Raw genomic sequence first — 12,820 nt, 5'->3', positions numbered from 1 at the left:
CATTCCATAAGCCACATTTTAGTGACTTGGAAGGGGATGGGAGACTCGTGATATTTATGAGGTTAGATGGAGTTCTATGTTGTTTTGAGATAGCTGAGTGTGAGAGGGACAGGTGGTTGGGGCCTGGATTTGGTGATATGGCACCAGATAATAAAAGCAGAAGAGTGAGATAAATATTGGTGGATGTTTGCGAATGTTTATTCTGGTGGCCAATTGTGGTTGTCATAGTACTTGCAGAGAAGTAAGTATAAATCTCATGAGTGGTTAGAAGAGGGGAGTGGAGAATAGAAGCTGTAATGTGCACAGAGGGGTGAGTTTTAGGGTGAGTGTAAAAATGTTACATTTGGTGAGAATTCCATGAATTGAAATAAGAAACAGTAGTTTGATGAACATGCTGTGGTCGTTTGTGAGATAATTTTGGGTTAAGTGGTGTAGGAATAAGTTGTTTAAGTAAGTTACCTTTCCTTGATGGTGCTCAATGTTTGTTCAGCTGTTTTTTTAACTGTTCGGATAACACACTTCTTAATTCCACACTTATTAAATTCCACGCAAGCGACCCCCAGCAAGCTGACCCCTTGACATTACACAGTGACACCAGGGGACGTGCGTGGGTGATGACTGGAGAGGTGACTGCTGGGAATGGCGCATTATACAGTAACACCAGGGGACGTGCGTGGGTGATGACTGGAGAGGTGACTGCTGGGAATGGGGCATTATACAGTAACACCAGGGGATGTGTCTGGGTGATGACTGGAGAGGTGACTGCTAGTAATGGGACATTATACAGTAACACCAGGGGATGTGTCTGGGTGATGACTGTAGAGGTGACTGCTGGTAATGGGGCATTATACAGTAACACCAGGGGACGTGTCTGGGTGATGACTGGAGAGGTGATTGGTGGAAATGGGGCATTATACAGTAACACCGGGGGAATGTGTCTGGGGGATGACTGTATCACTGTGTGTGTATAAGGTGTCAGGATGTCACTGTCTATGTCTCCATGCAGGAGGAGGAGTATATAGAGGAACACAGGGGTCTGTACAAGGACGTGATGATGGAGAATCACCGGCCCCTCACATCACTGGGTAAGAGGAGACTGTCATGTATTGTACAGGGGAGAGCAGCTATGGGGGCCCCTATATACAAACATCATCTGATAATCACATATATACACTGTTCTCAGTCTTTGTGTGTCTCCTACAGATGGGCCCAGTAACAGAGATACCCCAGAGAGATGTCCCCGTCCTCTGTATTCCCAGGATTGTACAGAGGAGAATCACAGGATCCCACAGGAGGATCAGGTAGGTGGTATTTAGGATCTCCCCAATATACCAAAGTGACTGTCACTATATAATGTGTAGAGAAGCTGTGTGTCTTATACACTGATATTATACTGTTTCACCTCAGTTTAATCTAACACTATGCAAATGCCATTGTATTATTTTTTGGTTATTTAGGAAGAACGTTTGTCTGATATTAAAACAGAAGATAAAGAGGGAGAAGAAGAGAAGTATGTGATTGATATAAAGGCAGAATATATAGAGGGAGAAGAAGAGACGTATGTGACTGATATGAAGGCAGAAGATATAGAGGCAGAAGAAGAGACGTATGTGACTGATATGAAGGCAGAAGATATAGAGGGAGAAGAAGAGACGTATGTGACTGATATGAAGGAAGAAGATACAGAGGGAGAAGAAGAGACGTATGTGACTGATATGAAGGCAGAAGATATAGAGGGAGAAGAAGAGACGTATGTGACTGATATGAAGGCAGAAGATATAGAGGGAGAAGAAGAGACGTATGTGACTGATATAAAGGCAGAAGATATAGAGGGAGAAGAAGAGACGTATGTGACTGATATAAAGGCAGAAGATATAGAAGGAGAAGAAGAGACGTATGTGACTGATATAAAGGCAGAAGATATAGAGGGAGAAGAAGAGACGTATGTGACTGATATAAAGGCAGAAGATATAGAGGGAGAAGAAGAGACATATGTGACTGATATGAAGGCAGAAGATATGAAGGGAGAAGAAGAGACGTATGTGACTGATATAAAGGCAGAAGATATGAAGGGAGAAGAAGAGACGTATGTGAGGGGTGATCAGCAGTGTAAGGAGGAGGAGATCCCTACAGATATCAGCACAGGTGAGTAATAAACACTTATTACAGAAGTCACATATTCTCATTGCTCAGTCACTACAGCAATCTCTTATCCTACACCCTCCTCCGCCATCAGCCTTGTTCTCAGTTGGGTGTTTCTAACACAAGGCTATCCATGACAAATATCACATGTAGAGAGTTATTACACACTTATTATAATGTTATTAAAAGTAACAAGCAGAAGTTTATTATTAGTGATTATATATAAATGTGTATATATGTATGTATGTATGTATATAATATAATTAGTATTGTTTTTTGTGGAGTGCCTAATTTATATGCATTTTGTTAGATGATGCAGGTATGAAATATTTCCTGCTATACAGTAGACCTGAGCTCACCAAATACAATTCATATAAGATTCAGAAATAAAATGAAATTTGAATCTAGAACTTCAAGTAAAACAGATTAAAAGCTTATCACAAGTACATATCTGTATAATCATAAGACAAGCGTTTTGCACTTGTTCTCACCCTTGCATGGGCGGGCTCGTTCTTATCCACTCCATTTCACTCTAAATCCAAATTGCATGTCACCAACGCGTTTCATCAATAGTGACTTCTTCAGGGGTGTTTTCTGTTAAAGGCTTTATCCTCAAATATCAATTGTGTAGACTTGAAATAATTGTGTAACCTTCAGACAGTAATTGTGGACTTGTTCATGATGAACACATTCCTAATTACTTGTGAATAATAGTTCCTGCTCTGTGCAGTTCTGAGGTTATGACTTTAGGGAATGTAATGGTCAGATCCAATATTGCTCAATCTAAGGTCTCCCAGTAGCCTTACTACATACATAAATGTGTCTTGCACTCACTATTTTAACTAACAATAATAAACAGTGGAGTTTTAGTTCATGTATTGCTCAATGCATTTAAGCCTGCAGCCCCCGACAAGGGACCCCACTACACTGCAGGTCCTACTCTATTGCTCAAAATAATTACCATAAAAATAGCTATCTCATTAGTGTTAAACTTTAGGTGTGCTCTCAGCGGTGGAACAGTGGCCGAAAGGCTTGGATTGGTTTTTAGAGCACCAGTCTGACGTGCCACCACATCTAACGTGGCCCTCCAATTCACCAGATCTGGGACTGTGGGACTGTTTGGCTGGGTCCGGCATTGTTTTTTTGGTGCAGTTCCTGATGCGTTTGGAACGATTGGTGGTTGCTGGGCGCCTTAAATGCCTGTGATCCTGATTTCGCCCACTGTTCCGCCGCTGAGATTCTTGGTGTCCATGCTTCTTCCTCTGTAGATTGATACTACTCACTGTCTACGAGGGATCACCAACAAACAAATGCCGCCACCTCCTCCAGGCTATTGCCATGGTCTCGGCCAAAACCAATGGCTCCCCTTTGCCAGTCACATCACGTGCACGACCCATGGTTCCATCTAAAAAAGAAACAATGGTGGTCATTCCGAGTTGATCGCTCATTGATTTTTTTTCGCAACGGAGCGATCAATCGCTAACGCGCATGCGCAATGTCCGCAGTGCGACTGCGCCAAGTAAATTTGCTATGCAGTTAGGTATTTTACTCACGGCATTACGAGGAATTTTCTTCGTTCTGGCAATCGTAATGTGATTGACAGGAAGTGGGTGTTTCTGGGCGGAAACTGGCCGTTTTATGGGTGTGTGTGAAACTGCATACAGTGATCGCGCCGAGCAGGAAAAATTGTGGGTCCCGGGGACCCCTCACTTTAAAAAATTGGGGTCCTACTTCACAGTTTCTGGGTCCCATAGCAATGTATGCTTTTGAGCTCCCCTTATGCCTCTCCACATAGCATTGAACCACCCAACATGGTTGATAGCAGTTATGGCAGTATTGGGAGGCAAGTAGGGGGTTAGGTGCAGGTAGTGCTGTAGGCAGTGTTAGGGGTAGGGAGGCATCAGTACCCAGGATTTGGTGCTTCCTGCTCCCCGTCAACTTTTAAGATCAGCTTCTCCGTGTCCTTCTTGAAGCCCTACCGCTATAACACGAGGTGTGTGCGTATGCTGGGCACTGTTTGAGTATGGGGTTGGTGAGTATGCTGGGCACTGTTTGAGTATGGGGTTGGTGAGTATGCTGGGCACTGTTTGAGTATGGGGTTGGTGAGTATGCTGGGCACTGTTTGAGTATGGGGTTGGTGAGTATGCTGGGCACTGCTTTGGTTTGGGGATTGTTTGTGTGTATGCTGAGCATTGTGTGGGTGTGGCAATTGTGTCTATGCTGAGCACTGTGTGTGGATATTGGATTTTATGTATGCTGGTCACTGTGTATGGGGGGATGTATCCTGGGCACTGTGGGTATTGAGTACCCATATACTAGGCGCTGTGTGTGCCAGGGTTGGGGTGTATAATGAGCACTGTGTGGGTATGGGTTGTGCGTATGATGGCCACTGTGCAGGTGTGTGGGTATAGAGGGTGCTATGAGCATTGTAAGTGTGTATAATGAGTACTGTGTGGGTATAGAGTGTTCTGAGAGCTGTGGGGGGTGTATAATAGGCACTGTGTGGTATAGGGGTGTGCAGATGATGGTCACTATGGGGGTGTGAATAATGAGCACTATGTGGGTATGGGGGTGTTTATAATGGGCACTGTGTGGGTATGTGGGGTAGAATGGGTGCAGTAGAGGTGGAAGGTGGTAGGATAGGTGCAGTACTGGTAGCAGGATGGGTGCAGTAGTGGTAGGAGGTAGGATAAGTGAAGTGGTAGCAGGATGGGTGCAGTAGTGGTATTATGTAGGATAGGTGCAGTAGTGGTAGCAGGGGGTAGGATAGGTGCAGTAGTGGTAGCAGGGGGTAGGATAGGTGCAGTGGTGGTAGCAGGGGGCAGGATGGGTGCAGTAGTGGTAGCAGGGGGCAGGATGGGTGCAGTAGTGGTAGCAGGGGGTAGGATAGGTGCAGTAGTGGTAGGGGGTAGGATAGGTCCAGTAGTGGTAGCAGGGGGAAGGATAGGTGCAGTAGTGGTAGCAGGGGGAAGGACAGGTGCAGTAGTGGTAGCAGGGGGTAGGATAGGTGCAGTAGTGGTAGCAGGGGGTAGGATAGGTGCAGTAGTGGTAGGGGGTAGGATAGGTGCAGTAGTGGTAGCAGGGGGTAGGATAGGTGCAGTACTGGTAGCAGGGGGTAGGATAGGTGCAGTAGTGGTAGCAGCGGGTAGGATAGGTGCAGTAGTGGTAGCAGGGGGTAGGATAGGTGCAGTACTGGTAGCAGGGGGTAGGATAGGTGCAGTAGTGGTAGCAGGGGGTAGGACAGGTGCAGTAGTGGTAGCAGGGGGTAGGATAGGTGCAGTAGTGGTAGCAGGGGGAAGGACAGGTGCAGTAGTGGTAGCAGGGGGTAGGATAGGTGCAGTAGTGGTAGCAGGGGGTAGGATAGGTGCAGTAGTGGTAGCAGGGGGTAGGATAGGTGCAGTAGTGGTAGTAGGGGGTAAGATAGGTGCAGTAGTAGTAGCAGGGGGTAGGATAGGTGCAGTAGTGGTAGGGGGTAGGATAGGTGCAGTAGTGGTAGCAGGGGGTAAGATAGGTGCAGTAGTAGTAGCAGGGGGTAGGATAGGTGCAGTAGTGGTAGCAGGGGGTAAGATAGGTGCAGTAGTGGTAGTAGGGGGTAGGATAGGTGCAGTAGTGGTAGGGGGTAGGATAGGTGCAGTAGTGGTAGCAGGGGGTAAGATAGGTGCAGTAGTAGTAGCAGGGGGTAGGATAGGTGCAGTAGTGGTAGCAGGGGGTAGGATAGGTGCAGTAGTGGTAGCAGGGGTAGGATAGGTGCAGTAGGGGGTAAGAAAGGTGCAGTAGTGGTAGCAGGGGTAGGATAGGTGCAGTAGGGGGTAAGATAGGTGCAGTAGTGGTAGCAGGGGGTAGGATAGGTGTAGTAGTGGTAGCAGGGGGTAAGATAGGTGCAGTAGTGGTAGCAGGGGGTAAGATAGGTGCAGTAGTAGTAGCAGGGGGTAGGATAGGTGCAGTAGTGGTAGGGGGTAGGATAGGTGCAGTAGTGGTAGCAGGGGGTAAGATAGGTGCAGTAGTAGTAGCAGGGGGTAGGATAGGTGCAGTAGTGGTAGGGGGAAGGATAGGTGCAGTAGTGGTAGCAGGGGGTAAGATAGGTGCAGTAGTGGTAGGGGGAAGGATAGGTGCAGTAGTGGTAGGAGGTAGGATAGGTGCAGTAGTGGTAGCAGGGGGTAGGATAGGTGCAGCAGTGGTAGCAGGGGGTAGGATAGGTGCAGTAGTGGTAGCAGGGGGTAGGATAGGTGCAGCAGTGGTAGGGGGTAGGATAGGTGCAGTAGTGGTAGCAGGGGGTAGGATAGGTGCAGTAGTGGTAGGGGGCAGGATGGGTGCAGTAGTGGTACCAGGGGGTAGGATAGGTGCAGTAGTGGTACCAGGGGGTAAGATAGGTGCAGTAGTGGTGGTAGCAGGATGGGTGCAGTAATGGAAAGGGGCAGGATAGGTGCAGTAGTGGTAGCAGGGGGTAGGATAGGTGCAGTAGTGGTAGCAGGGGGCAGGATGGGTGCAGTAGTGGTACCAGGGGGTAGGATAGGTGCAGTAGTGGTACCAGGGTGTAAGATAGGTGCTGTAGTGGTGCTAACAGAGGGCAGGATGGGTGCAGTAATGGTAAGAGGCAGGATGGGAGCAGTAGTGGTGGTAGCAGGGGGCAGGATGGGTGCAGTAGTGGTAGCAGGGGGCAGGATGGGTGTAGTAATGGCAGCAGAGGGTAAGATAGGTGCAGCAGTGGTAGGGGGCAGGTTGGGTGCAGCAGTTGTGGTAGCAGGGGGCAGGATGGGTGCAGTAATGGTAGCAGGGGGTAAGATAGGTGCAGCAGTGGTAGGGGGCAGGTTGGGTGCAGCAGTTGTGGTAGCAGGGGGCAGGATGGGTGCAGTAGTGGTAGCAGGTGGAAGGATAGGGGCAGTAGTGGTGGTAGCAGGATGGGTGCAGTAGTGGTAGGGGGTAGGATAGGTGCAGTAATGGTAGCAGGGGGTAGGATAGGTGCAGTACTGGTAGCAGGGGGTAGGATAGGTGCAGTAATGGTAGCAGGGGGCAGGATGGGTGCAGTAGTGGTAGCAGGGGGAAGGATAGGTGCAGTAGTGGTAGCAGGGGGTAGGATAGGTGCAGTAGTGGTAGCAGGGGGGTAAGATAGGTGCAGTAATGGTAGCAGAGGGTAAGATAGGTGCAGCAGTGGTAGGGGGTAGGATGGGTGCAGTAGTGGTAGCAGGGGGTAGGATAGGTGCAGTAGTGGTAGCAGGGGGTAGGATAGGTGCAGTACTGGTAGCAGGGGGTAGGATAGGTGCAGTAGTGGTAGCAGGGGGTAGGACAGGTGCAGTAGTGGTAGCAGGGGGTAGGATAGGTGCAGTAGTGGTAGCAGGGGGAAGGACAGGTGCAGTAGTGGTAGCAGGGGGTAGGATAGGTGCAGTAGTGGTAGCAGGGGGTAGGATAGGTGCAGTAGTGGTAGCAGGGGGTAGGATAGGTGCAGTAGTGGTAGTAGGGGGTAAGATAGGTGCAGTAGTAGTAGCAGGGGGTAGGATAGGTGCAGTAGTGGTAGGGGGTAGGATAGGTGCAGTAGTGGTAGCAGGGGGTAAGATAGGTGCAGTAGTAGTAGCAGGGGGTAGGATAGGTGCAGTAGTGGTAGGGGGTAGGATAGGTGCAGTAGTGGTAGCAGGGGGTAAGATAGGTGCAGTAGTAGTAGCAGGGGGTAGGATAGGTGCAGTAGTGGTAGCAGGGGGTAGGATAGGTGCAGTAGTGGTAGCAGGGGTAGGATAGGTGCAGTAGGGGGTAAGATAGGTGCAGTAGTGGTAGCAGGGGTAGGATAGGTGCAGTAGGGGGTAAGATAGGTGCAGTAGTGGTAGCAGGGGGTAGGATAGGTGTAGTAGTGGTAGCAGGGGGTAAGATAGGTGCAGTAGTGGTGGCAGGGGGTAAGATAGGTGCAGTAGTAGTAGCAGGGGGTAGGATAGGTGCAGTAGTGGTAGGGGGTAGGATAGGTGCAGTAGTGGTAGCAGGGGGTAAGATAGGTGCAGTAGTAGTAGCAGGGGGTAGGATAGGTGCAGTAGTGGTAGGGGGAAGGATAGGTGCAGTAGTGGTAGCAGGGGGTAAGATAGGTGCAGTAGTGGTAGGGGGAAGGATAGGTGCAGTAGTGGTAGGAGGTAGGATAGGTGCAGTAGTGGTAGCAGGGGGTAGGATAGGTGCAGCAGTGGTAGCAGGGGGTAGGATAGGTGCAGTAGTGGTAGCAGGGGGTAGGATAGGTGCAGCAGTGGTAGGGGGTAGGATAGGTGCAGTAGTGGTAGCAGGGGGTAGGATAGGTGCAGCAGTGGTAGGGGGCAGGATGGGTGCAGTAGTGGTACCAGGGGGTAGGATAGGTGCAGTAGTGGTACCAGGGGGTAAGATAGGTGCAGTAGTGGTGGTAGCAGGATGAGTGCAGTAATGGAAAGGGGCAGGATAGGTGCAGTAGTGGTAGCAGGGGGTAGGATAGGTGCAGTAGTGGTAGCAGGGGGCAGGATGGGTGCAGTAGTGGTACCAGGGGGTAGGATAGGTGCAGTAGTGGTACCAGGGTGTAAGATAGGTGCTGTAGTGGTGCTAACAGAGGGCAGGATGGGTGCAGTAATGGTAAGAGGCAGGATGGGAGCAGTAGTGGTGGTAGCAGGGGGCAGGATGGGTGCAGTAGTGGTAGCAGGGGGCAGGATGGGTGTAGTAATGGTAGCAGAGGGTAAGATAGGTGCAGCAGTGGTAGGGGGCAGGTTGGGTGCAGCAGTTGTGGTAGCAGGGGGCAGGATGGGTGCAGTAATGGTAGCAGGGGGTAAGATAGGTGCAGCAGTGGTAGGGGGCAGGTTGGGTGCAGCAGTTGTGGTAGCAGGGGGCAGGATGGGTGCAGTAGTGGTAGCAGGTGGAAGGATAGGGGCAGTAGTGGTGGTAGCAGGATGGGTGCAGTAGTGGTAGGGGGTAGGATAGGTGCAGTAATGGTAGCAGGGGGTAGGATAGGTGCAGTACTGGTAGCAGGGGGTAGGATAGGTGCAGTAATGGTAGCAGGGGGCAGGATGGGTGCAGTAGTGGTAGCAGGGGGAAGGATAGGTGCAGTAGTGGTAGCAGGGGGTAGGATAGGTGCAGTAGTGGTAGCAGGGGGGTAAGATAGGTGCAGTAATGGTAGCAGAGGGTAAGATAGGTGCAGCAGTGGTAGGGGGTAGGATGGGTGCAGTAGTGGTAGCAGGGGGTAGGATAGGTGCAGTAGTGGTAGCAGGGGGCAGGATGGGTGCAGTAGTGGTAGCAGGGGGTAGGATAGGTGCAGTAGTGGTAGCAGGGGGTAGGATAGGTGCAGTAGTGGTAGCAGGGGGTAGGATAGGTGCAGTAGTGGTAGGGGGTAGGATAGGTGCAGTAGTGGTAGTAGGGGGTAGGATAGGTGCAGTAGTGGTAGCAGGGGGTAGGATAGGTGCAGTAGTGGTAGTAGGGGGTAGGATAGGTGCAGTAGTGGTAGCAGCGGGTAGGATAGGTGCAGTAGTGGTAGCAGGGGGAAGGATAGGTGCAGTAGTGGTAGCAGGGGGTAGGATAGGTGCAGTAGTGGTAGCAGGGGGTAGGATAGGTGCAGTAGTGGTAGGGGGTAAGATAGGTGCAGTAGTAGTAGCAGGGGGTAGGATAGGTGCAGTAGTGGTAGCAGGGGGTAGGATAGGTGCAGTAGTGGTAGTAGGGGGTAGGATAGGTGCAGTAGTGGTAGCAGCGGGTAGGATAGGTGCAGTAGTGGTAGCAGGGGGAAGGATAGGTGCAGTAGTGGTAGCAGGGGGTAGGATAGGTGCAGTAGTGGTAGCAGGGGGTAGGATAGGTGCAGTAGTGGTAGGGGGTAGGATAGGTGCAGTAGTGGTAGTAGGGGGTAGGATAGGTGCAGTAGTGGTAGCAGGGGGTAGGATAGGTGCAGTAGTGGTAGCAAGGGGGTAAGATAGGTGCAGTAATGGTAGCAGAGGGTAAGATAGGTGCAGCAGTGGTAGGGGGTAGGATGGGTGCAGTAGTGGTAGCAGGGGGTAGGATAGGTGCAGTAGTGGTAGCAGGGGGCAGGATGGGTGCAGTAGTGGTAGCAGGGGGTAAGATAGGTGCAGTAGTGGTAGCAGGGGGGTAAGATAGGTGCAGTAGTGGTGGTAGCAGGATGGGTGCAGTAGTGGTAGCAGGGGGTAAGATAGGTGCAGTAGTGGTAGCAGGGGGGTAAGATAGGTGTAGTAGTGGTAGCAGGGGGTAAGATAGGTGCAGTAGTGGTAGCAGGGGGGTAAGATAGGTGCAGTAGTGGTAGCAGGGGGGTAAGATAGGTGCAGTAGTGGTGGTAGCAGGATGGGTGCAGTAGTGGTAGCAGGGGGTAAGATAGGTGCAGTAGTGGTAGCAGGGGGTAAGATAGGTGTAGTAGTGGTAGCAGGGGGTAAGATAGGTGTAGTAGTGGTAGCAGGGGGCAGGATGGGTGAAGTAGTGGTAGCAGGGGGTAAGATAGGTGCAGTAGTGGTAGCAGGGGGCAGGATGGGTGCAGTAGTGGTAGCAGGGGGTAAGATAGGTGCAGTAGTGGTAGCAGGGGGTAGGATAGGTGCAGTAGTGGTAGCAGGGGGTAGGATAGGTGCAGTAGTGGTAGCAGGGGGTAGGATAGGTGCAGTAGTGGTAGCAGGGGGTAGGATAGGTGCAGTAGTGGTAGCAGGGGTAAGATAGGTGCAGTAGTGGTAGCAGAGGGGTAAGATAGGTGCAGTAGTGGTAGCAGAGGGTAAGATAGGTGCAGCAGTGGTAGGGGGCAGGATAGGTGCAGTAGCGGTAGCAGGGGGTAGGATAGGTGCAGTAGTGGTAGCAGGGGGTAGGATAGGTGCAGTAGTGGTAGCAGGGGTAAGATAGGTGCAGTAGTGGTAGCAGGGGGGTAAGATAGGTGCAGCAGTGGTAGGGGGCAGGATGGGTGCAGTAGTGGTAGTAGCAGGGGGCAGGATGGGTGCAGTAGTGGTAGCAGGGGGTAAGATAGGTGCAGGATGGGTGCAGTAGTGGTAGCAGGGGGCAGGATGTGTGTATTAGTAGTTGGGAGTGGAACGGACGCTGGGGGAATAAGATGCAGCGTAACAGGACGCGCCCCAGTTTCCCGCTTGCACCTTCACAGGTATAATGTGCAGGTATTGGCCATTAAATACATATAGGAAAGGCCCGCCCACACGTTCATGAAACGAAAGATTTAACACCATTCCCCCAGGTCGCATTTTTTATCTCTCGTGATAGCCACCTGCATGTTTGTGAAACTGTAGATTGATCACTCGCTAGTAACCACCCGCATGTCTGTGAACCATCAAATTGTCTCGTTGATCTCAGACCCCGCACTCTCTTCATGAGCCCGCCCGCAACGCTCTGACCTCTTGATACTTTGCGGTAGCCTCGACCGCACTGACATGTTCCGCTGGCCCCAGCTCATGTTCTCTGCAGCAGACCCACTGGGCTGCCCGTGGTGAAGGCGCTCCTCTCCTTCTCCTCTGCTCCCTCCAGCATCTTCCATACCCGTCATCGTGATATCCCCGCCCGGTTGCCAGCTGCACATTCAATGGGTTGGAGGCAGGGTAGGGAGGAGGGACAGACGTCTGAGGTGGCGCTTGCATTGGGAGACGCTACCGGCAGCGATTGGATGTTGAGAAGCTGCCGGCGGCTATTGGCTGGTGAGGCAGGGCTTGGTGATTTCTCTTGGCTGTGAAGCGACAGTCAGCGAAAAACAGCGCGTCCTGCTGGACCCGCTCACTTTTAAAATCCGAGTCCTTCTCTGCCCATAGCGCGTAAAAACGCTCCAAAGCGCGTATTTTGCGATCACTGTGCATATTTCTCCCTCACTCCCTGTCAGCCGCCATTACACGGAGCAGCGCTGTTCCTGGGACTGCTGGGGCAAATCCTCCTCTGTAAAGCCGTCTGATCGCCAGCGCTGTGCATATTACAGGACACTTAAGTATTCTACCTGTCACTGGGACAGTGTTAGATAAGAAAGAGTGCATACAGTCAGGGTTGTGCGGTACAAACTCCCTGTGATATACATCCAGTACCTACTGTGCATTGTTATATCTACTGTTTACATATATAGCTCTACTGAGTATTACTTTGTATTGCTAGTCCGGTGCAGTTTTATGTGGTATAATTCCTGCATGGTACGCTTGTGTCTATATATGTGTGTGTGTGCATGTAGCTGCTGCGTGGCTGACATCTTGGATATTTCCCTCGGCTTGCTACTCCTATATTCTGTAACCTGAGAGCTCAGAGTGTCAGGTTTTCTGAATAATATAGGTATTTCACAAGATATACTTGCTGTGTATTTTTCTTTGTGATTTATAGTCACTTTATATATTTATATACATATATCTCTTGGTTCCCGGTTTGGGCTGACAGGATAGTCACCCTGCACTGGGAGTTCTTGCTAGGTATTTCGCTGCTATGATTGTACCAGGTTGCCTGATATTGTGCTTATTATTATTATGTCAGCTACACGAGGCATCGACGCTGGGGCTTCTCCCACATTGCATGGCGGTGATGCTGCAGACACTTTGGAGGAATATATGGCAGCAGAGAGTTCAGGTTCAGGGGGTTCCTTACCCCCCTGTGGGTCTGTAGCGCCGGGAGCAACTAATGACCCACCTTGGGCTACCTTTTCCACGTTGTTACATACGCTGGTAACTAAACGGGCGCCCCCTGTGGGACCACCTGTGCCAGTGCAGCAGTTTATGGTCCCTGCAGTCTATATGCC

At 50.7% G+C, this 12,820-nt stretch overlaps 1 protein-coding gene across 1 annotated transcript in view; it reads left to right on the top strand.

Annotated features, from left to right (window-relative positions):
* Positions 1–1,012: 1,012 nt before the first annotated feature.
* LOC134998289 (zinc finger protein ZFP2-like) overlaps positions 1,013–12,820 on the top strand; it is a 34,453-nt gene continuing 22,645 nt past the window's right edge. The window contains exons 1-3 of the mRNA XM_063951349.1: positions 1,013–1,085; positions 1,204–1,301; positions 1,458–2,145. Coding sequence (XP_063807419.1) covers positions 1,052–1,085; positions 1,204–1,301; positions 1,458–2,145 — 820 coding nt within the window. The 5' untranslated portion in view covers positions 1,013–1,051. The remainder of the gene's footprint in view (positions 1,086–1,203; positions 1,302–1,457; positions 2,146–12,820) is intronic.

This window comes from Pseudophryne corroboree, unplaced genomic scaffold (genome assembly GCF_028390025.1).
Source record: "Pseudophryne corroboree isolate aPseCor3 unplaced genomic scaffold, aPseCor3.hap2 scaffold_1484, whole genome shotgun sequence".
Lineage (NCBI taxonomy): Eukaryota > Metazoa > Chordata > Amphibia > Anura > Myobatrachidae > Pseudophryne > Pseudophryne corroboree.
This window is presented reverse-complemented; position numbering and strand designations above follow the sequence as displayed.